At 53.5% G+C, this 25,718-nt stretch overlaps 3 protein-coding genes across 11 annotated transcripts in view; 1 reads left to right on the top strand and 2 right to left on the bottom strand.

Moving 5' to 3' along the window:
- Positions 1–3,335, bottom strand: part of KCNAB3 (potassium voltage-gated channel subfamily A regulatory beta subunit 3) — a 6,884-nt gene extending 3,549 nt beyond the window's left edge. Inside the window, exons 1-4 of the mRNA XM_059379905.1 lie at positions 2,679–3,335; positions 1,347–1,390; positions 1,220–1,257; positions 923–1,002 (exon numbers count right to left, since the gene is read on the bottom strand). Of these exons, the coding sequence (XP_059235888.1) occupies positions 923–1,002; positions 1,220–1,257; positions 1,347–1,390; positions 2,679–2,920 (404 nt within the window). The 5' untranslated portion in view covers positions 2,921–3,335. The remainder of the gene's footprint in view (positions 1–922; positions 1,003–1,219; positions 1,258–1,346; positions 1,391–2,678) is intronic.
- On the top strand, positions 1,552–25,718 carry CNTROB (centrobin, centriole duplication and spindle assembly protein). 9 transcript variants are annotated; one of them, XM_059379904.1, is made up of 20 exons: positions 6,105–6,191; positions 7,187–7,334; positions 8,142–8,226; positions 8,443–8,524; positions 8,992–9,148; positions 10,267–10,383; positions 10,559–10,675; positions 11,022–11,120; positions 12,081–12,317; positions 12,641–12,787; positions 20,594–20,727; positions 21,063–21,188; positions 21,358–21,520; positions 22,294–22,549; positions 23,405–23,541; positions 23,757–23,820; positions 24,005–24,175; positions 24,278–24,410; positions 24,870–24,942; positions 25,165–25,718. In XM_059379904.1, the coding sequence occupies exons 2-20, from the start codon at positions 7,254–7,256 to the stop codon at positions 25,276–25,278; spliced, it is 2,493 nt and encodes an 830-aa protein (XP_059235887.1). In that variant the 5' UTR covers positions 6,105–6,191; positions 7,187–7,253; the 3' UTR covers positions 25,279–25,718. The 9 variants fall into 9 exon arrangements, 8 of the variants coding, with proteins under 8 accessions (XP_059235885.1, XP_059235887.1, XP_059235884.1 ...); XM_059379901.1 differs by lacking the exon at positions 6,105–6,191 and adding an exon at positions 6,198–6,331; XM_059379902.1 differs by lacking the exons at positions 6,105–6,191; positions 7,187–7,334 and adding an exon at positions 1,552–2,469.
- Positions 4,316–6,052, bottom strand: TRAPPC1 (trafficking protein particle complex subunit 1). Its single transcript, XM_059379906.1, has 5 exons — positions 5,948–6,052; positions 5,738–5,836; positions 5,516–5,586; positions 5,010–5,148; positions 4,316–4,714 (listed from the first exon to the last, which is right to left on the bottom strand). The coding sequence occupies exons 2-5, from the start codon at positions 5,834–5,836 to the stop codon at positions 4,586–4,588; spliced, it is 438 nt and encodes a 145-aa protein (XP_059235889.1). The 5' UTR covers positions 5,948–6,052; the 3' UTR covers positions 4,316–4,585.

Here is a 25,718-nt window from a genome sequence, read left to right as displayed (position 1 = left end):
ATAGAATGTGAGGGGACAGGGACAGCCTAGGGAAGCGGGGAGGACACCTTGTTGTCTGTTCCCACCATCTGCATTGCCCTCCCCCTTCTTTGAGTCTCTGCAAAATCCCATCTTCCAAAGCTCAGCTTGGATTCTGATTCATTTTACTGAAAATGTTCTCTGATTGCTGGTCTGTGCTCAGCCCTTCCTGTCACCTTCCATAGCTCTTACTGGCTCAATCCTTTGGCACTTAATTATGCACTAGCCTGTGACAGGTCTTAATTTGTTACATCTGATGGTTACCGAAGTTTCCCTGTTACTTAACCTCTCATCTCTCCCTGTGTTTTCGGTTTGCTTGACCATTTTGACCGTGAGTTTTGGGAGGGCATGTTGTCATCCCACGAGCGGTGCCTGCTCTGGGCTAGGCTCTGCGTAGGGACATAGGTGACTTGGACAAGTTCCATGGAAGGAGGAGCTTCCCAGTTGAGCAGCAAACATGGCTACATAAACCAGTAACTGACAGCTGATGGGTCAGAAGCCAGTATAAGTGCTTTGGGAGCCGAGGTGGGTGCTGACCAATCTGGGGAGCTGGGCAAAGGCTTTTTGGAGGAGCTGACTTCGGGCCAAGTCTTGAAGATGAGCAGCAAAGTGTTGCAGATGGGAGAAGACGTGGGGGAAGGTCTTCCTAGGTTTTGGCTAGGTTTGACAGGACCCAGCGTGAAGCCATGGGTACGTGTTGGCTTTATTTTATTTGGACTGTCCAGGACACCCTCTGTGCTCTACACTGAAGAGGGACTAATGTTGAGACTACAATTCCCATAGTGCATCAGGAGCCCATTGGCTGGAAGATTGGAACTTAGTGTTCATGGAGTTCCCAGGGTTCCCTAGAGGGAAATAAGAAGCCCCCGATGTTCTCACTTGGCTCCTTTACCCCAGTCCTTACTTCCCCGCTGCGTAGACTTCAGCCGTGTCAAACAGGTTTACACCGTGCTCATAGGCCACTGTCAGCACGTCCTCTGCCGTCTAGGGAGGTGACAGAAAGAGATGAAGGTCAATGGCTGTGGCCCTCATAGAGCTCCCTCTGTGCCCAGCCCCACTGCTCCTCTGCCCCAGCCCCAGCCTCCAGCCTCAGGCCCACCATTCCCCATGCTTGTCGTCCAAACCTCTCTCCAAGTCCACTCCCCTCTTCTCTGGTCCCCTCCCACCTCCTCACCCTGCTTCTAGGGCCCATCACTCATACCTCATCCGATATTTGAGAACCAAACGTGACCCAGGTGCCTGCGAGAGAGAAGCCAGGCATGGGACCACAGTGGGCGGCAAGGCACGAATGCCCCCCCACCCCATCATTCCTCTGCTGTCTGACTCACCTAGGCCAAGACAGGACACCCGCAGACCAGACTTGCCTAGGTTCCTGCAGGATACAGAAGCAGCAGGAAGGGGTGGAGCCTCCATTAAGGACAGAGACCATCAGCCCCCAGCTCCTCTCCTTCCAGAATCAGAAGCCCTCAGGTAGCTCAGTCCAAAGAACTAGGCCCAGTGGGCCCACCGAGCTGGGCAGGGCTCCGCCTGGAGCGTAAGTGAACGAGTAAATGACTCTAGAGACAACATCCGGAGCCTCTCTTGCTTCCTGGTTTGTGTTTCTCCTGGTGGGATCTCGTCTGTGTTTGCGTCATCTCTGGGATGTGTGCAGTTTGGGGCTGGGAGGAACGTGACAGGCTGATGGGGATGAGTTTGTGGAAACAGACCCGCAGATAAAGAGGGCTATACTGAGGGGCAGACACTACGGTGCAAAGGGGTAAACCAAGTGAGGCTCAGGCACTCAGGCAGGCAGGGGTCCTTGGGCAGGGTAGGTGCATGGGCCCCCCAAACACAGGTAGGACACCTGGGTGGGGAGTGTGACAGGAAAGGCCAGTTGTCCCTCTTCCTCCGTTGGCTCCCTCCACTCCTGTGGGCTTGTGGTGTCTGCCTCTCACCCAGACAGCCCCCTCCTCCTAAGGCCGCCTCACCCAGGTCGTTGGCTTAGCTTCTCAATCAGAGCCAACACGTGGAGGAGATCAGATGAGCGACCTCTGCTCACTACCAGGCAGGAGCCCCTCCCTTCTTCCCCTATGCAAGTTCTGAGAGCCCAGCAGTTCTCTGAGAAAGTCCGCTACAATCCCATCTACTTTCTCCACCAGGACCCCGTCTGTCCTCAGCATGGGGCTGAGAAATGTGGTCCACACTTCCAAGAGCCCCAGTGCCCTCCCCACCAAGAAAGGTTGCAGGATACCCGGCCCTTGGGGCAGGTGAGGGCAGTATCTGGGTCAGGCATCCTGAGAGGGCCAGAGTGAGAAGCTGTTTCCTACCCCACCCCCTTCCCAGGACATCTACCCAAGGACATGCCATCCCAGAGGGGGCCCAGCCTGGAGATTCCTGCATCCCTGGCCCTCCTGGGGATAAGGAGACAAGCTCAGGATCATCACCTGGCTCTGACAGGACGGGTCAACCTTGGTAAAGTTAATTTTCTCCTAGTCAGGGGTATCGTCAGAGACAAAGAGAAGGACTAAGTAAGGGAGCGCCCCGGTGATGGGAGGAAGAGATGGAATGAGCTGGGTGGGACCTTCTTAGCGAAGACTGAGGGGGTCCTAGCGGCATCCCAGGAAGCCTAAGTGGTTAGGAAAGGGGAGCAGATGGGGTGGGCTGCTCGGCCACCCCCATACCTGTATTTCATGCCAGTGCCTCTGCCGGTGCTCTCTCGGAGGGCCCCAGCGGGCGCTGGGGGTCGGGGGACCAGTGCGGCCCGGGCCTTGGGGCCCGACCCTCCTCCCCCCGGAGGATTCCCATGCCCCCCGCCGACCGGCCCGCCATTACCGCCCCCGGGGCCCGGCCGGGGTCCACACAGACGGTCCTCACTGCTCCGGCTGCGAAGGTTCTGCTCGGTACACGCAATAGACACCTGCATGCCAGCTGGCCGGGGCGGGGGAGGGGGCTCCGAGGGGGCGGGAGGAGTTGGGAACCGGGAAGCCCGGGCGCGGACGGCGGGGGGTGTAGTGGCGCGAGTCCTGGGAGAGCGGGAAGGCAGGATCCGCCAGGCAGGATCGGGCCCGCGGGGGCGGGTTGCTGGAGGTCGCGGGGTTTGCTGCGGGAGGGGAGAAACGCGGGAGGTGGCACAAGGGCAGATATTCGGATACGGGGTCCCTGGAGCGGAGAGGAGGAGGGGAAATGGGTGAGGGTAAAGGTCGAGGGCAGTCCTATGAGATAGGGACCTAGGGACTAGGGGCGGTGGTGGAAGAGAGATGCCACCTCAGCCCAAACCGCAGCGGAACCGCTAGGCTCCCAGAAGCGTCGGCAGCGGGCCCAAATAATCAACATGCAGACACCGCCCCCTCATCTGAATAAAACCGCCCGCCTCCCAGCCAAACCCGCCGCTCATCTGCATAAGCCCCGCCTTCGAAAGCTCCACAGTATGGATATTCTGTGTGCACCGAGAAGCCGGGAGGACGGAACCCGGGAGGGTGGTTATCATACCCGCTGGGACCCCCAGCAGGTCCGTCTTCCTCCAGCAACGTGGTTTTCAGGTGGGGGGTGATTTTGTCCCCTAGGGGTCACGAGGCAAGGTTTGGCGACATTTTTGACTGTCGTGACTAGGACTGGGGGGGGGGGGGGGGAGCTGTGCTATCAGCAGCTTGAGTGAGGGCCAGGACAAAACGCAGGACAGCTCCCCCTGCCCCCAAATTGTCAGTGCAGACGGTCCCTAGTTATGGTTTGACTTACAATTTTTTTTTTTTAAATCTTTTTGATGGTGCCCCAAAGCAACAAACATTCAGTAAAACTGCGCTTTGAGCTTTGACCTTTTCCTGGGCTGACAATATATTGCATGATACCTCCTGATGCTGGGCAGTGGCAGGGAGAGTCTTGGACCCACTCGGCCCCTGGATCCCAAGTGTAAACCATCCATACACTTAACAACCATACTGTTGTCGTTGTTTGACTCTCAGTACAGTATTCAATAAATCACATAACATATTCAACACTTTATTGTAAAGTGGGCTTTATATTAGATGATTTTGCCCAACCGTGGACTAATGTAAGTATTCTGAACACATTTAAGATAGGCCAGGCTAAGCTATGATGTTTGCTAGAGGAGGTGAATTAAAAGCATCCTTGACTTATATTTTCAACTCATGATGGACGTAAGCCCATTGTGAGGGGAGTGAGATCTGTCATTGTTGAGATGCCCATGGACAAAGCCTCTTTACAGGCTCACAGTATGGGGCCACCCTGGTTCATGCCTTCCTGAGTGGGGCAGGACCCTGACGGACCAACCAAACCGACAAACTGACACGCTTAGGCTGCAGAGGGTGACAAAAAGTTTATTCTGTACGTTTGCAGCATCAGGTAGGGGATAAAACTGGAGAGGGCCTGGTTTGGAGGTGTAGGGATTCCTGGAGGCTTCCTTCCTTGGACCAGGAGGGCACGAGGGCAGGCTTTACACTGTTGCCCTGGGAGGGCTGTTGTGGAACAGCAGGTGGTAGAGGGGCACACAGTGGGACCTTCATATAAAACAGGTTAGGAAGGGGCCCAGGAAGACAGGGATTCTCCTGGGGGGTGAGGTAGGGTGCTTCCTTCAGCCAGCGCGGGCAGAGAAGAAAGGCAGAGAGCGGACGTAGGAGTCCAGCCGGGACCGGAAGAGCTCACTTTGCACAGTTTGGCCCAGTGGGCACAGGGGGTTCTTCACCACCAGCTCCACATATAGCTATGGAGGGGAAGGATGTTAGAGCCAGGCTTCAGATCCTTCTTGTTTCCAACCCCAAAACCTAATGGGATCTCAGGGCTGTGCGAATGCACAAGCACTGAGGGCTGGGACGCAAGCCTCCCGGAGAAGAAAGTGTTTCAGGACCTAAAGAGTCTTGAGAAAACTCTTGACTTCAACAGAGCTACAGCACAGAAGGTTAGGGCAGGGAAGCTCAAGGAGTCTTGAGGCTTAACTAAGTGGCCATGGCTGTTGAGGAGCTTTAGAGGAGGGAAGGGTCCCCGGGGCTGGCACTGACCGCACTGTAGATATGATGCAGCACATCCCGGATGGGTCCAACGCCCAAGTCAGTATTCATGACAACCTTGATCCCAGTGGGCGTCTCGTAGTAATGGAGCTTGTAACGGCTAGTTTGGAAGGCCAGGAAGCCATCCTTCCTGCAGAGATGGGAGGACGTTAAGGAGTGGGAGCATATAATCTCTATCTACCAAGAGATACTTCTGATCCTGTCTAGGTCGACTCCCTAAACATCATTGTTCATAGCAGGCTGATTTAGTAAAGACACCTCCCACCTTCACTCCTCAATTTAGCCCCCCCACCCAACGTCTCTACCTTCAGATCTTCCCCCCTGCCTCTCAGACCAGCTCTGGGTCCAGACTCAGCCTCTTTCTCTCCCTCCCCTCTCCCTCTGTCTCCTTCCCCTCTCCTGGGGGCCAATGTCTCTTCCACTCCACAAAATCTCCCCCGCCCCCCAAATTCCCAAGGCTAGCCCTCCTTCCCTCAGCATCCCCTCTGACAGCGTACATGTCTAGCGGGGACATCTTGCTGACAAAGGAGCGGATAGAGAAAAGCATCCCATACATCAGCTTGTACTCCTGGAGGGAGAAGGACAGAGTTAGCTCTCGGTTGTTGAAGGAGACGGGATAGGGGTGGGAACCAGATGGGGTTTGGAGAGGAAGGGCTGGGCTGAGACTATGTGCGTTTGGAGATGCGAGGTCACCCGGATTGCGCGGGCCCTCTCGTCACCTCCTCTTTGGGGATCCCCGCTTGCTTCTTGCGGTGCCACTCGCTGTAATGAAGGCACACTCCATTCCGGTCAAACAGGTACAGGTTGTGAACAGTCATCTGCAGGGCAGAGAGTGTAAGGCTCGCTCCGAGACCGCCCACACTCCGAGGGCTCCAGTTCCCGATCCCCGACTCCCCCCAACCCGGCGGGAACCCCACCCCCGGACTCACCGGAACTGCTCCTGGTGCCCGTCACAAGACACTTCCGGTTTCCGCGGAGTCCCGCCCCACCGGCTCCTCAAACCTCAGTGGTGAGGCCATAGCTCCGCCCCATGCCTCCCTCAGCCAATCCGTGCCGCCGGACGCCGCGCACGCTCATCTAGGGCTCCCGGGCTTTAGAAGCGGTCTGGGCGCCGGCGAGGGAGAGCGCCGGGCTGGTGACGTCATCTAGGAGAGCGAGGCGGGGCTGCGGACGGTGGGCGGGAGGCTGCCAACGGTTTTGAGTGTGGGGAAGGCGGCGGGGGTGGCTGTGCCGGGGTCCTTGGTCTCCCGGACTGGGACTCGGGGAGGGGGACAATCCCTAGTCCACACTTTGGCAAACTGAGCGGGACTGAGGTCTGGTTGTGTGGCGGGGAGTCGTTAGGGGTGGTCGGGGTAGAGGGTCTCAGGCTAGGCTGGAGGGCGGCGGACTTTTTAGAGAGGTCTGAGGGGGTGGCCGAGGGTTCACGAAGTTTCTCTTGGGTTAGCACGGAGGGAGGGATTCCGAGGAGCCTTGCTATGGCTTTCTTGCCAGGAGCGGTCGGAGGGGATATACAGGAGGGTTGACCGTGGGTAGAACAGGTGCTTGGCGAGGGGCGTGAGGAGGTGGGGAGCGTGAGGGTCCTGTCTCTCTGAGACCCGGGGCAGGTGAGGGCCAAATAAGACTGCTGGAGGGAAATCAGACCCCTGTTGGATTGGGTTTCAGTTTGCACGTTCTGGGTGGGAGAGTATAAGAGCGTGTGCCAGAAGTTCTTCAGCACTCCAGGGGAACTGCAGTTGTTCTGTCGCCCCTCGGTCTTCTGTCCCCACCCCCACCTCGCTGCACTCTCCTTTTCCACCGGTTCCAGGGGCTGTGGAAGGAAATGCTTTTGCCCTCTCCCATGGTCTCTGGAACCGCTGGAAATCTTTCCTCTAACCAGAAGGCCTCCCTGCTGCTACTCACTAAGGATCCTTGGCTTGGAGTCGTTCTCCTTTCTCCCAGATCTTCTTTTGGGGTGCACTTCCTCCCCTGGGGTCTCCTAAAGCAGGACCGGGAGTTCCCAGCTCTGCTGTGTGGAGTTTTCTCGTGCTTGTACTCATGGCGACATCAGCTACCAGCCCCGGCTCACCTCTCCGGGCTGAGGATCTCCTGAGTGATTCATCAGAAGCCCCTGGGTTGAACCAAGTGTCCTCTGAGGTGACCTCCCAGCTCTATGCTTCTTTGCACCTTAGTCGCCAGGCGGAGGCCACTGCCCGAGCCCAGCTGTATCTCCCCACCACCTCCCCACCTCCTCATGAGATGGTAGATGGCTTGGCCCAGGAGCTGAGTCGCAGCTTGTCGGTTGGCTTGGAGAACAACTTGAAGAAAAAGGTGAGAGAGGTGTGTCTTGGTGACCTCTAGGATCTTGGAATGGGCGCTGGTTTGAAAAAAAAAAAAATGTTGCTTTTCTGAGACTTTTTCCAACTCCTGTTGTTGGATTTCAAATTCCTTTAAGTGACAGAGTCCCTTCTCCTTGTTCCTGGGAGCAAATGTTTATGGGGGTGGAAGTGGCCTGGGGGATGCCATAATTTGGAAAATTGTGAAACTTCTAGGGTTTTGTGGTCAGAGACACCTGCACCACAGGGCTGGTTGCTGTGCCTTGACTTGGGCACTGAATGAGGATAAGGTTTCTTCAACTCAAGAGGGAGCTAGGAACACAAGGATAGCAAAATTTGCTAAGCTCCTTCCAGCTCAAAGCTCGTTTGACTGTATGGTTTACAGTTGGGCATGTCAATCATTAAAACATGGTCTAATCGATGATGCATGTCACAGAGAGGTTGGTTATTAGTGTTGCACACTGGTTGGGTTTGGAAAACTGGAGGTATCTTGTGATGGGCACTAGGAGCAGTTTGGAAAACTAATAGCCCTGAACTGTATGGTTTTTAGACGAGGTACTTGTTCTCTAGTTGGCAAGGATCCTCAGCAGGCTTGTCTTACTGTGCCCAATTAATTTATTTACTTACCTGGTTTCTGTAGACATTTGAATTTCAACCCTTATTGAGTCAGTTCCAGTTTTCTTGGCTATCCCAGGTGCTGGAGTAAAAATTCTTGGGTTTTAGGGGTCCCAGATGCCAGGGAATCTGGCAGTAGGTAGAACATAAGTCGTTCAGATTGCTTCTGATCTTCGTGTTGTTTTTTTTTCCCTAGGATGGCTCCAAGCATATCTTTGAGATGGAAAGTGTTCGGGGTCAACTACAGAGCATGCTCCAGAACTCCCGGGATGCAGCCTATCGTGAGTTGAACCCAGATTTAAGGGGTGGGAGAAGGCAGAGAGTGGAAGGCGTCTGAGACAAGAGAGGGCAGGAGGAAAGGCTCCAGTTCTTTGGGAGAGCAGCTGGAGAAGTGCATAAAGTCAAAAGGAAAGGCCCTCTCCTCTCTTCGTCTGCAAGTGCTCCCTGTTCCTATCCTTACCTGACTCTGGCTTTGCGGTCCCTCTGGCTGCCTGCAGGCGATCCCGTCACTCCGGGTCCTGGCTCAGAGAGACGAGAAGAGGACTCCTTTGACAGTGACAGCACAGCCACCTTGCTTAAGTGAGTTCCCCTTGGGGTTCTCCTGGTTTGCGTGCTTGTTTTCTCGGAAAGCTGCGTGTTCTTTTCCTTAGTTCTGTCTTTCCTGCTTTTCTGTCTCTTGGGACCTAAGATGCTGTACCTTAGCTTTTGGTTTTCATCCTTTTCTTTTCTTATTTTCTATCCCCCTTTACTCCTTCTTGAACGTGGGCATCTGTTGCCTAGTACCTGGCTTTCTCCCAACCTCTAGTCCTTCTTCCCCCAGAAGAGTTGGCTTGTTCCTGCTAAGACTTTTACTGCTGGGAGTGTGGTAGACAGGGAGGAGCAGTGTGGAGTGAATCATGGTACCTGAGTGCTGTCCAGCTCTATGACTTTGGCCAAGTCTCTTGTTCTTTCTGAGTTTCCGTTTCGTTGTTTGTAAAATGTCACGCTTGGACTAGGGGCTCTCGAAAGCTTTCCATAGCCTGATACTCTCTGCCTGCTTTGCTCAGCACCCAGCCCCTGCAAGACTTGTCTCCGTCTAGCTCAGCCCAAGCCCTGGAGGAGTTGTTTCCCCGCTATGCCAGTCTTCGCCCGGGGCCCCCCGTCAATCCCCCGGATTTCCAAGGCCTGAAAGATGCTCTGGATTCCGAGCACACCCGTCGCAAGGTGAGTCACCAAGGCTTCCTTTCAAAAGTAGCAAAGATTAGAAATAGGCTGGGTTCTGGGAAGGGATGAGGGTTGAGTGCCTGTAACCTGAGACTTTGCTCAGATGGCTCTTCAGTGAGGCTGACTTTGACCATCCCGTCTAAGATGCACACCCCTCTTCTGGGTGGGTGTTCAGGTCCCTTGGGTGCTTCCTTCATAGAGCTTATCACAGGGGCACCTGGGTGGCTCAGTTGGTTAAGCATCTGGCTTCGGCTCGGGTCATGATCCTAAGGTCCTGGGATCGAGCCCCGCATCAGACTCCCTGCTCAGCCGGGAGCCTGCTTCTCCCTCTCCCACTCTTCCTGCTTGCGTTCCCTGTCTTGCTTTGTCTTTCTCTGTCAAATAAATAAAATCTTAAAAAAAATATATATATATATATATATGTAGCACTTATCACAGTCCCAGATATCTTGTCTGCTTCTAAAATTTAAGCTGCTTGAGGATCAGATCTTATCTTGTTCAGCACTGTCTTCCTAGCGTCTGGAATGTGCCTGACACAAGGATACATTCCAGAAGCGTGTAGGGAATAAACAACATGCCTCGCTGGCTTTTGCGAAGGCTTTATGGCTACTGGTGATACAATGGACTGTCTCTGCAAGCTTCAGTGTATGTGAAGGGGGCAGAGAGGTGGACTAGGCAGGGGAGAGGTTACAGTCATTGGTTGTGTTGTCCTTTTTGGAACCGTCTCTTCATCTGTTTGAAACTGCCTGGGCCTGAATGAAAGGTTTCCTCCTTTCTCCTTGGCCACGTTTAACCATTGTGCCTAGTGAGCTGCTTTAGGCACGAGTCACCTCCCACTCTGCGGTGTGGGCTGTTGCTGTCCTGCCAAAAGGTCCGCAGGAGTCTTCCTTGGGAGATCCAGGAAACAGAAGAGCCTGGAAGCCAAGCCCTGTCTCCTGAGCTGGTCTTGGCCTCTAGATTCCTGCTCCAGAATTCCTGATTCTTCTTCTCCAGACCTATTCTGTTCTTGGGACCTGGGCTCCCTTTCTTCAGCCCATTTTCGCCGAGAGGCGCTGGGAAGTTTGATGATTTCATCAGACTAGAGATGTGACACCCAGGCTTGTCCTCCTCCTCCTCAGCATTGTGAGCGCCATATTCAGAGCCTCCAGACCCGGGTGCTGGAGCTCCAACAGCAGTTAGTTGTGGCTGTGACTGCAGACCGCAAGAAGGATGTCATGATCGAGCAGCTGGACAAGGTGCCAGGGTGGCAGAAAGCGGGTGGGTCTCTCCGTGGGGGGCGCCGAGAAACAGGAAAGGTGGGGTGGCCGCCCAGCATTTCTCTGTTCACGCTAAGAGCTGGGGGTGGGTTTACCGACCCCCGGGAGAAGGTAAAAATTACTGTGAAATTCCATTTTCCTTTCCTCCCCTGAGACCCTGGCCCGAGTGGTGGAGGGCTGGAACCGTCATGAGGCCGAGCGGGCAGAGGTGCTGCGGGGGCTCCAGGAGGAACGGCAGGCCGCTGAGTTCACCAGGAGCAAGCAGCAGGAGGTGGGCAACCCGCATTGGACAGCATGAGAGCCTGCGGTGCAGATCGATAGGGGAAGGGGTCCACATAGCTCCGAATCTGGGTCCCCAGCAGGCTGAGCTCAGTCTCAGAGCTGCAGGCCCGGCTGTTCTTGTCCCCATTCCTCTCCCTGCCGTTACTGTTCCTGCTGCCGGACTTGCGTCTTCCACGTCTTCCTAGATTTTCCCACACTGTGCAGTCTTCTCTTCAGGCCCCCAAGTCACGGAGTTAAGGCTCACTTTTAAAGTCGATATTGCGGAAGCTTTCTGCAGTGTAACGTGCGGGGATTCCCCTCCGTTCCTCTGTCCTGTGTTCCCCTGTCCCTGAAAGACAGTGACCCACCTGGAGCAGAGCCTTTCCGAGGCCATGGAGGCCCTGACTCGTGAGCAGGAAAGTGCAAGACTGCAGCAACGGGAAAGAGAGACACTGGTGAGCGAGCCGGGCTGGGTGCACTCCAGGGGAGGCCACTCATGAATTCTAGAGTGCTGTGGGCCATCGGTGGGTGTGGGAGCTGCACCAGGGGCATGTTTCTCCAAGCCTGTCCCTTGGAACGCTCATTCTGCTAGGTCCTCTGTGAATGGGGCTTGGCTGCCAAGTTGGCTTGAGAGACTCTACAAATCATCGCCTCACCAGAATTCTCTGGGGGATCGGCCTACTGTGTAGATTCTGGGGACCCGTCGCCGGGGGTAGATGTGCTATGGGGCCGGGGAGCTGAAATGCGCCAAAATATCAGCAGCTTCCTAGGTAGTTTTGTGCAGCCAGGTTTGGGAACTCAGGTCTAGGACAGAGCCAGAAAAGGTATGGGGTGAGACTCCGTCGGGTTTCTTGTTGCTGAAATGGTACGATGATTACCTGTATGAATCAGCAGCCGGGTCTGGAACTCGGTCGTGTGCGTGACGTGTGCTGGCGACATGTGAGCCTGTCCTTGTCATCTTCACGGGCTTTATCCCACAGTCCCAGGTCATGGCTGCTGCTTGGCTGACTCATGACCAGAGGCTGGACCTTCTAATCTTGGTGCAGCTTCTTTTAATGGCGATAGCGACAGCTGTCGCATATTGAGCGCTGAGCGCATGCCTGACACGGCTAATTGCTCTCTGTGTGCTCTTTGCCGGAATCCTCACAAGGCAGGCCCTAGATACAAGGCCAACTTTGAGGAGAAAGAGGTGTGCCTACGAACACGTAGCAAGTGACAGCTGGGACGCAAACAGATTTGAGCCCGGATGTACCGAATTCTAGAACATACGCTCCTGTTTGCCATGTCATAGGCCTGTGGGTCTGACAGCTGTTGCGTTTTTAGGGGACACGATTCTCAGCGGGTACACTGGACGGGGGCAGACGGCTGGTCTCTCGAGGGCTTGCTCAGGGTCGCGGTTTTCCCTGGGACTCCAGGAGGAGGAGCGGCAGGCACTGACCCTGAGCTTGGAGCTGGAGCAGCAGCGGAGCCGGGCCCTGCAGGAGGAGCGGGATGAGGCTCGGGCAGGGCAGCTGAGTGAGCACCGGCAGCTGGAGACACTGCGGCTGGCCCTGGAGGAGGAGCGACAGGCCTGGGCCCAGCAGGAGCACCAGCTGCAGGAGCGCTGTGGGGCCCTGCAGGAGGAGGCGCGAGTGCAGCTGGAAAAGGAGAAGGTTAGAGCGGCCGTCACAGGGTGGGGGACCCCAGCTGAGGGCCGGAATGACAGAATGAGATGGGTGTCAGAATGTGGGGCAGAGGGGACGGGGCTGGAGAGCAGGGAACTGTCCGTGGGGCACATGGTGGAAGGAGTGGGGCCGGGGGGCACCTGGTACCCAGAAGACCGAAGAGTGAGATGCTCCAGAGCCCAGGAGAGAGTCAGGTGTGAAGAGGGCGAGCAGTGGCTTGGGTTTCAGGGCGTGGGAGGATGCCTTTGGGAAGGGAGGTGACTGGAGGACAGCAAAAGGGACACGCAGTTGAATTGGATCTCCTCTCCCAGGGGAACGCACAGAGGGAGGCGCAGGCGGCACGGGAGGCCCAGCAGCAGCTGGTGCTGGTGCAGTCAGAGGTGCGGCGGCTAGAGGGCGAACTGGACACGGCCCGGAGAGAGCGGGACGCCCTGCAGCTGGAGATGAGCTTGGTGCAGGTCAGGGGGTGGCGCGGTCCTGAGGTTGCTGACGGTCTGAGGCCCAGGGACCTTTTGGGAGTCATGGCCAATGCTGCCATTTTTTACCAGGAATTTTGAGCCCTAAAGCCTTCTGCCTCGTCCGTGGGGCACACAGTGCCCGAGACTGTGTGTCCTGCTAAGCCCTGTACGTACCACATGTTTTCTGTATGGCCGCACCTATGGTCAAGGTTAATTTATAAGGTATTCACAGTAAGAGATGGACGGTCACTCATGTTCTACCTGAGCACTTACAGCAGCTGATCGCGATAAGTTATGCGAATACGGTCTCTCCGCAAGGTTCACTGTCCCTCCCTCACCTGTCTCCAGGTGAGGTTGTGAGATGGGGAGGTGCTCAAGTAGGGGTGTGGAGGAGGCGCGGGTGCAGGCATGGGACACGGCATTAGGCTGCTACCGACCTTCCTGATCAGGAGGGGGTTGGCCTGCTGGGGGACCACTGTTGACCGCAGATAACCAAAAGGCCCGGAAGCAAAATCGTGGAGGGGGTACTACTGTGTGTGTTAAGCGTGTGGTAGGGGCACACCAGTGAGGTTCCCAGAGCAAGTCAGCCTGAGTGACTTTCCTCATTAATGATGCATGTAAGGGGACGCACCCAGTTTCTGGGATAGCGAGGCCAGTGCTGGGAAGAGGACTGTCCTTTTACTTTTCACCCAGCTCACAGAGGTGATGGACTGACCATGTGGAAACTAACTGCTGGTGGAAGACTGAGGATAGGGATGTTGGTCCGGCTCCACAGCGGTGTGTGAGCAGCCGTAGCCTTCCACAGTGCCGCTCGCCGGGTGTTCACTGAGTCTGCACAACAGCCCCGCTCTGGGTGCTGCATGCTGGGAGCTGGGAACTGTCCTAGCCAACAGGAAGCCATCAGCTTGGGGGGGGGGGCGCTGTCTAGCACACATCTTCTTGAAGTAGCTTGAGTCTGGGTCATCTTTGCAGTGAGGTCTTCCCCACGAGCTGAGTAAGATCCGCAGCCTCTGACAATCCCCGTTCCCTCCCCTGTTTGAATGTTTCTCCTAATATGCTCCATTCTGCCCCTTTTAAAATCTTGTGGATTTCTCGAAGGCAAGGATTTTTGTCTGTTCATTGTTGAATCCTGCAGTAGTGCCCGGGTTTAGCTTTATTCCAGCCATTGATTTCCTTACTGTTCCATCCGTAATGGAAAGGGAGGTATTGATGCTTCCAGCCACTGCTGCATGGCAGTCTGCCCCTTTGTCTTCATATGTTTCGGGGCTCTGTTAGGTACATAGATGTTTATATTGTCGTGTTTTCTTGATATAACCTTTTTTGGCTTAAAATCTACTTTGTCTAATGATCATCTCGTCCCCACCCTAGCTCTCCTGGTTGCTGTTTGTTGCGTAGGCGGTCTCTTTCCATCCTTTTACTTAACAGGCTTTTGTGTCTTTGTATCTTACGTGGGTCTCTTGTTGACCACATATAGTGGATCCTGTTTTATTTTGTTGTTTAATCCCTTCTGCCAATTTCTGCCTTTTAATTGGAGAGTTTAATTCATTTACATTTAAAGTAATTACTGGCGAAGAAGGACTGATTTCTGCCATTTAACTATTTGTTTTCCGTATGTCATCCTTGTTTCTGTTTTTCAGTCACCCTGTTTGGATTATTTCATCAATATTTTGTGTACCATTTTCGATTCTCTTTGTTTTTCCTTTTCGTACATTATTAAAGTCATTTTCTTAATGATTCCCTTGAGGTTACAATTAATGTCTTACAGTAATGGTCACTAGCGAAGGACACTATCTTCAGTTTCAACAGTGTGGAACCAGTGTTCCGTACGTCTGCGTCTCTCCACTTTCACATTTTTACAGACACAGATTTCTCATCCTGTTTGGTGCACCTGCCTTTTATATCCCATAGGAAGAAAGGAGCTACCGACTGAAAGCACGGTAGCACAGGCGTCTGTGTTCACTCACGGAGCAGCGTTCATCGGCGTTCTTTATTTCTTCGTATGGCTTCTGGTCACTGGCCTGCAGCCTCCCTTCATTCTTCGGTAGGTCAGGTCTCCTAGAAATGAATGCTCTTAACTTTTGTTTATCCAAGAATGACTTAATTTCTTCTTCGTTCTTGAAGGTCTTCATGTTTTGTTTCACTTGACCATTGATTTTCCTTTGGCCCTTGGAATGTGGCATTCCACTGCCTTCTGGCCTCCGTGACTTCCTGTGAGAAGTCGGCAATCAGTCTTACGGAGGCACTATCCTAAGGGGCAAGGGGCTTCTCTCTTGCTTCTTTCTCTGTGTTTTGTTTTTAAGATTTTTATATATTTATTTGAGAGAAAATGTGCACATGAGCCTGGGGATGAGCAGGTGGAGAGAGACAAGCAGACTCTGCTGAGCAGGGAGCCCGACGCCGAGCTCAACACAAGCTCAGTCCCATGACCCTGAGACCACGACCAGAGTTGACATCAAAGTTGGCCGCTTAATGGCCTGAACCCCAAGGTGCCCCTCTGTGTTTGGCTTTTGACAGTATGACTGTGCTATGTTGTAGTGTGGATCTCCTTTAGTTCATTCTGTTTAGAGATTATTGAGTTTGGGGGATGGGTGGATTTATGTCTGTTATCAAATTTGGGAAGTTTGGGGCTGTTTTTGTTTTTGTTTTTGTTTGGTTTTGTTTGTTTGTTTGTTTTTTCAGATTTTTTTCTGTTCTTTCTCTCTTGTCATTCTGGGACTTTGCTGATGCATCTGTTGCTAAGGCATCTATGGGATGTCCTGCAGGTCCCTCGGGTTCTGTTCAGTTTCTTGATGGTTCTTTCTTGTTGCTCATTGGATTGCACAATTTCTGTTGTTTATCCTCTGGTTCCTTGGCCCTTTCTTCTTCCTGCTGAACTCTGCCAGTGAGTCCCTTTGGTGAATTTTTTAAATAGTCTTTATTTTGGGAGGCAGTTATGTGTTCAGAGCAAAAGTGAGCAGAAGGTACAGAGATTTCCCATATACCCTCTACCTCCACAGACACATAGCCACCCCCATTACCAACGTCCCCCACCAGAGTCGACCATTGGTTACAATGGACAAACCTACCTTTACACGTCGTTATCACCTAGAATCCACAGAACACTTTGGGGTTCCCTGTCGCTGTTTTACATTTTATGGGTTTGGACAAATTTATAATGACATGTATCCACCTTTATAGTGTCACACTCAGTGTCACTGCCTTAAAAACCCTTGGCGCATGTCCTGTTCACCCCTTCCTCCCTCTAGCCCCTGACAACCATTGGTCTTTTTTACTGCCTCTGTAGTTTTGCCTTTCCAGAATGTCATATGATTGGAGTCCTACGATACGTAACCTTTTTAAACTCACTTCCTTCACTTAGTGATAGGCATTTACATTTCTTCCGCATCTTTCCGTGGCTTGATAGCTCATATCTTTTTAGTGTTAAATAATATCCTGCAGTCTGGGTGTGCCGTGGTGTATTTAGCTGTGTGCCTACTGATGGACACCTTGGTTGCTTCTCATTTCTGGCAGTTAAGAATAGAGCGGTAAACAGCCAGCTGCAGGTTTTGGTGTGAACTTAAGTGTTTAACTTCTTTGGGTAAATACCAAGGAGCATGGGTGCTGCATTATGTGGTTAGAGTACATTTTGTTTTGTCAGAAACCACCACCATGTCTTCCAGAGTTGTCGTACCATTTTGCGTTCCTGTCAGCAATGAACAGGTGTGTTCCTCTTGCTCCACATTCTCTCCAACATTTATTCTGGTCGATGTTCTGGATTTCGGTTATTTCAGTAGGGGTGTATAGTGAAATAGGGGTATGGAGTGGCACCTAGTAAAATTTTCATATTATCAATTGTACTTTATTGCTCCAGAATTTCTGTTTGGTTCTTTTTTCTAATTTATGTCTCTGTTGACTTTTTCTCTTTGTTCCTTAATTATCCTGATTTCCAGTTGGTTGTCCAGATAGTTCATTGAACATATTTAAGCCTGTTGATTCAGTGTCTTCGACTAGTAATCCCAGTGTCTGGGCTTCCACAGGAGACGTTCCTGTCAAATCTCTTATTCCTCTCTCTCTCTCTTTTTTTTAAAGATTTTATTTTTAAGTAATCTCCACACCAAATGTGGGGCTCCCAACTCACAACCCTGAGGTTCAAGAGTTCCATGCTCTACCGACTGAGTCAGCCAGGCGCCCCCTACTTATTATTATTTTTCTAAAGGTTTTATCTATTTATTTGAGAGAGAGCGCGCATGCACACATGTGAGGGGTGGGGCAGAGGGAGAAACAGACTCCCCCACGCGCAGGGAGCCTGATGCGGGACTCGATCCCAGGACCCTGAGATCATGACCTGAGCTGAAGGTAGATGCTTAACCCACTGAGCCACCAAGGCGCCCCTTTACTTATGTTTTTATTATTGATTTATAGCTTAACTTTGTGATTAGAGAGTATGGTCTTTTAAAAAAATTGCTTAAGTGTATTCCACACAACTTTGTGTGTTGAAATATTTCTATCTTAACAAAGTGTTGCATGAATAGTATAATGAACGACGCTTACATTCACCTGTTGACATTTCGCAACATTCGTCGGTTTGGCTGCACCTCCCGGTCCCCCTCTCTCCCTTCCTCTGCCCCCATCACTGGAGAGTTTCTTGCGGATATGAGCAAATATATTATTTTTGTTACTTAAATTCTTTGAAATTTTTTGATACGTATTTTTGTTCTAATATATGGTCCATTATTCTAAGTGTCTCATGTGTGCTTAAAAGTATGTATCTTATGTTATTGGTGAAGTGTTATGTATGTAAGTGTCTATTTGTATGTGTGTTGAGTTCAATTGAGCTGTTTAAATCATTGTTTCCTTATTGATTTTTTTTTCTGTTAAAATCCCACCAAATGTGGATTTTTCTATTTCTCCTGTAGTCTGTCAGTTTTTGCTTTATACATTTTAAGGCCGTTGTTAAGTGGCATATAAATTTTAAAATTCTACATCTTCCCTGGTAAATTGGATGTTTTATCCATATGACATAACTCTCTAGATCTCTCCAGGCCTTTTATCTTAGAATCAGTTTTTGCCTAATAATATGATGTTACTAGACTTACACCAGCCTTTTCAAAAATATTTTTTAAGCTTTTTCCTTAAAGTAGAGCTTGCCTGGCCAATAGTTTTGTAATCTTTACTTCAGCCTTTATATATTTGTCTCTTAATTGGAGCATCAAATTCTTTTACATTCGGTTTATTTATTTATGGTTGGGTGTATGTTTTAACTTTAGATTTCATTTTGTCTTACATACTTAATGTTTATTCTTCTCTCCTTTCTTGTCACCTTTGAGATTCATTACTTTTTTCTCACTTTCCTTCTTTTGTCAGCTGGTTTTAAAGTTTCTGTCTGTTTAGGAGTCATTTTCGAAATTACAACACGCATACTTCAGCCAAAGTGAATTTATTGGAGGTAAATATCATGGACAAAGAAGGGAGCCAACATCAGCGTGGCTGGGAGTTTCCCAAAGAAATTTTAAAAATACTTTTACAATATAAAAGTTATCTGTCAGGCAAGTTTGAATAGTACAGATGTAGAAACTCTTGGTTACCTTTTTTTTTTTTCTAAAGATTTTTATTTATTTATTTGAGAGACAGTGAGAGAGAACATGAGAGGGGAGAAAGTCAGATGGAGAAGCAGACTCTCCGTGGAGCAGGGACCCTGATGTGGGACTTGATCCCAGAACTCCGGGATCATGACCTGAGCCGAAGGCAATTGCTTAACCAACTGAGCCACTCAGGCACCCCTGGTTGCCTTTCTTACCATGTCCCTTTGTATGTGTCCTTTCAGGATCTTTTCATTTGAGTTTGTGCATTGCTGCTTTTTTTTTTTTTTAAACGATGTATTTATTTATTTGAGGGAGAGAGAGAGAGAGAAGGAGCTGGCGGTGGTGGGAAGGGCAGAGGGAGAGAGAATCCCAGGTACACTCCCTGCGAGGAGCTAGGCACAGGGCTCAGTCCCAGGACCTGGAGATCATGACCTGAGCCGAAACCAAGAGTCGGACGTTTAACTGACTAAGCCACCCAGGTGGCCCGTGGGTTGCTGCTTTAAAAAAACATACTCATTTGCTGCAGCCTGTCACTGTTACCTCTTAATAGAAACATCTTTCCACATCCCATATGCGCAGTACGTGCAGAAAGATGGACATCGTGACTTTGAAGAGTTGTGTGTTGTCACAGTGAATGGGGGCATTATAGTTTTCTAGTTTTCTTAAGCATTTTCCTTTCAATGAGAAATGTACACAGACACCAGTTTTTTCACTATGAAAGTAGTGCTGCTGTGAGCGTCATTGTATGTAAGCCTTGGGCGCCCGTTCTGTAGAGCAGATTAAGGGCCATCGGCGGCTCCGAAGGAGTAGCTCTTTAAGTTTTCCACCAGGAGAAGGCAGGCAGTGAGCTGTCTAGAGCAGTCAGTATCAGGACGCAGAAGTTAGACCGGGGCTGGAGTGGGAGAAAATGGGAAACAGTGCATACAGTTTTCCTTTTATAAAATGAAAATTCCTGGAGATCTGCACAGTCATGTGAATACAGTTAACATTACTCACCTGTACGCTTAGAAGTGGTTAAGAAGGTAAATTTTATATTATGTGCTTTTTTTCTACCACAATTTTTAAAAATTTAAAAAAAAAAACTACATTGGTAGAATCACGAAGGGTTTCACATGGCAGGAGAGCGGGCCGAGTGGGGTTGCTGTACAAGCTGTTTTGGGCAGCTAGACTCCATTCTTCAGGCAGCGGTGGCCTTTGGATGGTTTCAAACAAGGGGAAAATTTGAGCACATTTGTATTCTAGAATATTCTCTCGGGCACAAAGTGGAGGATCTCCTGGGGCAACGTGAGAGAGGGTGCAGGGGAGAAGAGAGCGCAGGAGATCAAGTGGGCGTGACCTGGTAGTGAATGGCCGACATCGTGAGCCGGGGACTAAAGTCAGGAGATGTTCAGGAGGTAGAACGGAAAGGGCCCTTTGGAAGGTGTCCCTGTGGAGAGCCGTGCCAAGAACTAAGGCAAGAAGTCACGTAGGAGGAAAAGGTTCGAGTGTAAAACACCAGGTGAGCTCAGTGTTGGAGCGGTTTTGTTTGAGGTGAGCCAAGAACCCTTATTCAGGAGGCTTCTGGGTGTGTGGGCGTAAAGTCCAGTGAAAGCGACAGATTTAGAAAGCGCTCAAGGTATAAATTGTAAGAAAAAACATAGCCCAGGTGCCCCGTGTTTACTAACACACGTGAAAGCCTCTGGGACCTGGAATGTTAGGAGGCTGTCAGGGAGAGGACTGAGGACGGAGCTCGAGAAAGCGTCCGCCCCCATTGGGCACTTGGGAGAGCAGGGGGCGCGGGGTTGTGGGGCTGGCAGCGGGGCAGGGGTGAGGGACACGGACTGCCGGTATGGCAGGCAGGATCCCATGAGACAGAGATGAGGAATCATCCCTGTGGGATTCAGAAGTCCGGTTACGCGTGGGGCAGTCGGGTTTCAGAGAGACGCAGAAGGACTGGGAGGAGAGAGAGGAAGGAGCCTGGGACACGGCCCAACCCTGCGTTAGGCGGAGGGGACAGGGACGTCCGCTGCCCGTCGTGGAGATGGGCTCCTTTGACTTGTGCCTGCTTTAGGCTACACAGATACTTCTTTTGTTCGGTGTCACCTGTCCTTTCGCGGGGTGAACCCCAGAGTCCCACCTGGGAGCCTCCCCTCCTTCCTCCCTGTTCTTCCTCCCTCTGGCGTGGGGCGGGGGTGCTGGCTGTTCTGTCTGCCTCCCGTCCAGCCCCAGCCTGGGGAGCCCTCAGCTAGCCTCTTCTCGCTCCTAGGCGCGCTACGAGAGCCAGCGGCTGCAGCTGGAGTCTGAGCTGGCCGTGCGGCTGGAGCAGCAGGTGACCGAGCGGCTGGCGCAAGCCCAGGAGAGCAGCCTCCGGCAGGCCGCCTCCCTGCGGGAGCAACACAGGTGCTGGGCCCTCCTGGGTGCTCCCCTGCCTGGACAGGGGCAATGCTGGGCCTCCCCCTGCCTCTCCCAGGCCCACTTCCTGCTTCCCCTCTCCCCGACCAGCGTTTTCTGGAAACGCTTCTTCAGTGAGCCACTGTCCCACACACCCTCACCTCAGGGTCTGCTTCTGGGGACCCTGTCCTCAGACGCCTGCTCCGTCCCTCCTTCCTGAGCCCCCCAGGCCTCGGCCAGCCTGGCCGGTGCTCTCGCCGTCACAGGCACAGCTTCTGGCCCTTTCCCCTTTGATGACCTTGGTCTCCAGGCTCAGCCCTCAGTCCTCCCCCTCGCCCTCCCAGGAAGCAGCTGCGGGACCTGAGCACACAGCACCAGCAGGAACTGTCCTCTCAGCTGGCCCAGTTCAAGGGGGAGGCGGCGGAGCGGGAGGAGCGGCAGCGGCAGGTGCTGCAGGACTACGAGCTCAGGTCCGGTCCCTGCAGCCACCCTTTCCCGAGCGCAGAGCCCAAACCGGGCAGGGCGGAGGCCTGCCCTCTCCGTGGGCCTGTCCGTGTCTACAGCAGCCCCGGCACCTCTCCGAGTCTCGGTGCCCGCTCCCTCTGAGGCTACCCATCCCCTCTGCCGTCTCTCCCCCAGGCTGGCCCGGGAGCAGGCCCGGGTGCGTGACCTGCAGAGCGGCCGCCAGCAGCTGGAGGAGCAGCGGGCCGAGCTGGTGGAGAGGCTCCAGGCCATGCTGCAGGCCCACTGGGAGGAGGCAAACCAGCTGCTCAGTGCCCCCACGCTGCCTGCAAACCCCCCGGTAGGCATCACCACTCGGACTTGGCTGATCCTGAGGTTGGTCCTAGCACCGCATTGCTGGGGAACCCCCGTGTGCTTCCTTGAAGAAGAAGGGAGTCTTTTCGCCGTGGTCGCCGCTCTCCCAGAGTGGCCCCGACTCGGGGGACCCGGCTCTCCTCCCCTAGCCCCAGACGAGTCTCACCCTGAGAGCCCCAGAGGAGCCTCGCCCTGTTCTGGTGGCATCTCCCACTTCCTGGCCATAATTTGTCAGTTTTTATTTTAAGCTAAAATCTCATTCGGAAGAGATAACACACACATGAAGAAAGGGAAATCAAATAGTTCGTAAAGGCGTGCAGGGGGATGTGCTCTCCATCCTCCCCTGCCCACGGGCTCTGGCGCTCTGCCCGGAAGCGGCCCCCGCGGCTTGTGCCTCGTGCTCGCCTGGCCCCCGTGGTGGCCTCCCGTGTGTGGCGGCGGGACTTCTCACTTGACCAAGTGTGCATTCGTGGCATCAAAGTCGGCCTCTCCAGTCTGCTTCCATGCACAGAGCTGATGTAATTATCATTCGCACACGTCTCCGTGCCTGCCTGTCTTACCTGTACAGCTTCTGGAGCAGAAACTTGAGAGGTTGAAAATAAGCATCAGAAGAAGGGATGGGAGGTGGTGGTCGTTACCAGATCCCTTCCTAGGGGCTTTCTGCTCACACATCATCTTTAGCGTAGAATCCAGGTGCCTGTGCCCAGTCTCGGGTCTGCGTGCACAGGGTGTGAGCTGCCTTCTTTCCTCTGTGCCCAGGTCCCCACCACCAGCCCCTCCAGCCCTGGGCCTCAGGAGCCGGAGAAGGGAGAGCGGAGGCTGTGGCCTCTGCCTCCTGTGGCCGTGGCCCTGAAGCCTGCGCTGCAGCAGAGCCGGGAAGCCGGGGAGGAGGCGCTCGGAGGGCCGCCGCCTGTCCTCTGCGGCTCCTCCACAGACCTCGGCCTCCTGCTGGGCCCCTCCTTCCAGAGCCAGCACTCTTTCCAGCCCCTGGAGCCAAAACTCACCTCATCCTCGGGTAAGTGGGGACCCGCGTCCCTCACGGGCGCCCTCTCACCTCTCTGTGTGCAGCTCCGTCAGTTTCCCAGCCCCCAGCCGTCTCCGAGACCAGGAGGTGCTTGGAGCAGGGAGAGTTCGTGGCAGTCTGACACCACTGGGCTTGATGGGAAACAGACCTGGGACCCGGGTGCTCTCCAGAGCCGATTTGGGGCCACGTGAGCCCTTGACGCTGCCTCTCCCTGCGCAGCTCCTTCCTTGGTGGACCATGCTCTCTGCCAGGTTCTTGCTCTTCTCTCCGCCGTTTGATCGGCTGTGACACTGGTTGCAGCCCGTACTCCAGACATTGGTGTCTCTGTGTCTTGGGTCCAGCTCAAGGAGAGGCGCCCCGATGGGTCGGTCACTGTTCCTTGGGTGCGGTGGCATTTCCTGGCTCGCCGGCGTCCACTTGGGTGGACGGCGGCACTCTGGGGTGCAGGCCTGACAGCCCGGGTCCAGTGAAGAATGAGAGACGGGTGATATCATGACTTTAAATGTAGAAATAAGTAGTCATAGTTAAAAAGAATGAGGGCGTGTTCCCCTCCACGCCAGAGCGTGTCCCTTAATTTCAAGCCATTCTGAGCATCGGCTTCTGGTCTTCAGGGAGCTTGTGGTAAGGTTTCTTTGCTCAGAGTCCCAGTGGCACAGCCTTCCCCTGCCTGCCACAATTCTCAGAACCCAGCTGGGCCTCTCTCCAGCGGCTGCAAACTTTGGCCCTGCCCTTCTCCCAGCTGGGATGCCCTCTGTATCTAATAGGCCTTTTTCTCTGGGCATTTGGGGTTCTTTTGTAGCTGACTCCCTTCCCCGACAACACACACGTGGCTGTTTCCCTTTCCAGCTGGGACCTTCCACCCTGACCACAGGCCGGAGCGGCCGTTCCCTGAGGAAGATCCTGGGTCTGATGGCGACAGCTTCCTCAAGCAGGGGCTGCCGCCCCCCTCCCAGCTCGAGGGCCTCAAGCATTTTTTGCAGCAGGTGAGAGAGGGCCCCTGCCCGTCCCTCCTCACCTCCTTCTCCCCTTCTCCGTTTTCTTCTCCTGGGGCTGTCCCCCTTTCAGGACTGGTACTTGTTTCCGTCTCTCTGATTCCTGCCTCATAACCCCCTTCTGGAACTTTCCCTGGGTCTGCCTCCCAGACCCAGGTGTGTTTCTTTATTGGTCCTCAGGGAACCTTACTGTGTTGTCCCCACAGCTGCTGGACACGGTCCCCCAGAACAGTGAGGCCCCCTCTGTGGATCTGTTACCCCCGAAGTCTGGTGAGGGCTGACTCTGAAGAAGGCTGGGGCTGGAGTTGGGGAAGGTGGGATCTGACTGCGGACCTTTGGGAGCTGGCAAAGGTCATAGAGCCTTGTGAGGACTGGGTGGCGGGGGGGCGGGGGGGGGGCATCTCCTTGTCCCTTGCCCCACTGCTTGATTGTCGCATCTCGTCCTTCTTGCTAGGTCCGCTGGCTGTCCCGTCCTGGGAGGATGCCCCGCGCGTGCCCCACCTCCCACCCCCCGTTCATAAAACCAAAGTGCCCCTGGCCATGGCGTCCAGTCTTTTCCGGGCACACGAGCTTCCCTCAAGCCAGTCCCAGAGCAGCGGTCCCAGCGGCAGCTCCCCGGACACCGGTACGCGGGCCGTGGCTTCCTGGGACATAGACAGGGGAGGTCTCCGTGCGGAGCCAGTACCTGGAACTGAAGGCCCTTCTGGGTTCCCGCTGCGCCTCTCAGGTGGAGACGGGCTGGCTCCGGTGGGGCAGCTCATGGATGTGTCTCAGCTCTTGCGACTGTACCAGGCTCGGGGCTGGGGGGCGCTGCCGGCAGAGGACCTGCTGCTCTACCTGAAGAGGCAGGAACACGGCAGGTACCAGCCAGGAGGGCAGTGGCAGGGGGGTGTGGCCCATGGGCAGCCCGGCTCAGACGGACCAGCGGGCCGGGTGTGGGCCACGGAGCCACGGAGAAGCATCCCTTGTTCCTTCCCGGGGAAGGAAGTGAGGAGCGGTGGGCCCACGGTCTTCTCTCTTCCTCTGTCCCTCGGGGCTCCCACCTCTCTCTGGTCTCTTCCTTTCCAGTGTCCGTTTCCTCACCTGTGACTGCCACCTCTGTGTCTTCATGTCCTCCTGCCTTAGCTTTCCGCTCTTTACCCCACAGCTGAGAGCTCAGAATCTAGGACTGTGACCTCCTAGTGTACCTCCATAGCGAGTCTGCCGGGTGTCCTCCCGTGGGACCCCCAGGTCCGTCTTGTTTGTTCTTCTTCCCGAGACAGATTGGGGAGTGGGGCGGGGGGCAGCTCCCCATCCTCATCCCTCCGTTTGTGTGGCAGGACCGACAGCCGAGGGGATAATGTCCCCAGAAGAAACACAGACTCCCGTTTGGGTGAGATCCCCCGGAAAGAGGTGAGGGGTAGTGGAGCAGGGATGGGGGCGTGGAGGGGCTCTTGCTGACTGGTCCCTGGCTGGATCCATTCTATGTTGCCCAACCTCTACTTCCTGCCCATCTTCCATAGCATGGTCTCTCCCCTCTGCTAAGTGACCGTGGGCCCTTGTGCTCGGAGCCTTTCCGCAGTGGCGGGGAGGCTGACTCTGCCTCCTTTTCTCCTCACCCCGGATCCCCTCCAGGTGCTCCCTCGCCGCCTTGCTCCAGCCCCTAAGACCGAAAAACCTCCAGTTCGCAGGAAAGGTGGCCACCCTGCCCCCAGCAGCGCAAGGAGTCGGGGGGGCATCTGGAGATGAGCCCCCTGCCCTCTCTACTCTTATTTTAATAAATGCTCGAGAGTCTGCATTCAAGTCTCTTGACTGCTAGGCATCTGCAGAAACGGAGATTTTATAGGAAACTACTTTGTAAAAAAACCTCATTCTGCTTGAGTATGTTTTTTGTATGTTGTACGTTCCTGTTTTCTATTCTGTGGGAAAGACATGAAGACTTTGAAGAAAGATGGCCTCTGGCTGGGTCTGAGAAGTTCCTGTGAGCTAATGCTCAGTGTTTCGAGAGTAGGACGTGCAGAGCGATTTTAGCTGCAATTGGCGGTGGAATTATGGAAGATTCTAATTTTCTTCTTTATATGTTTCTGTATTTCCGTATTTTCTAAAACAAGCGTGTATTACTTAATCAGAAAAAACAAACTTGTAATAAAAGTAAATTATTGTATAAAGAGTTTGAGTAAAAATTTGAT

This window comes from Mustela nigripes, chromosome 16, assembly GCF_022355385.1.
Source record: "Mustela nigripes isolate SB6536 chromosome 16, MUSNIG.SB6536, whole genome shotgun sequence".
In the NCBI taxonomy this organism is placed as follows: Eukaryota; Metazoa; Chordata; class Mammalia; order Carnivora; family Mustelidae; genus Mustela; species Mustela nigripes.
The sequence above is the reverse complement of the archived record's forward strand: the minus strand, read 5'-3'. Positions and strand labels throughout refer to the sequence as shown.

What these genes read in the sequence shown, in the direction of transcription:
- TRAPPC1 (XM_059379906.1), bottom strand. Translation starts at nt 5,836, where the DNA reads ATGACTGTTCACAACCTGTACCTGTTTGACCGGAATGGAGTGTGCCTT. An exon ending in CGGGGATCCCCAAAGAGGAG is followed by an intron (nt 5,587 to 5,737) that starts GTGACGAGAGGG and finishes TTCTCCCTCCAG; the next exon opens with GAGTACAAGCTGATGTATGG. An exon ending in AAGATGTCCCCGCTAGACAT is followed by an intron (nt 5,149 to 5,515) that starts GTACGCTGTCAG and finishes CCATCTCTGCAG; the next exon opens with GAAGGATGGCTTCCTGGCCT.
- CNTROB (XM_059379896.1), top strand. Translation starts at nt 7,053, where the DNA reads ATGGCGACATCAGCTACCAGCCCCGGCTCACCTCTCCGGGCTGAGGAT. An exon ending in AGCACAGCCACCTTGCTTAA is followed by an intron (nt 8,525 to 8,991) that starts GTGAGTTCCCCT and finishes TGCTTTGCTCAG; the next exon opens with CACCCAGCCCCTGCAAGACT. An exon ending in AACGGGAAAGAGAGACACTG is followed by an intron (nt 11,121 to 12,080) that starts GTGAGCGAGCCG and finishes CTGGGACTCCAG; the next exon opens with GAGGAGGAGCGGCAGGCACT.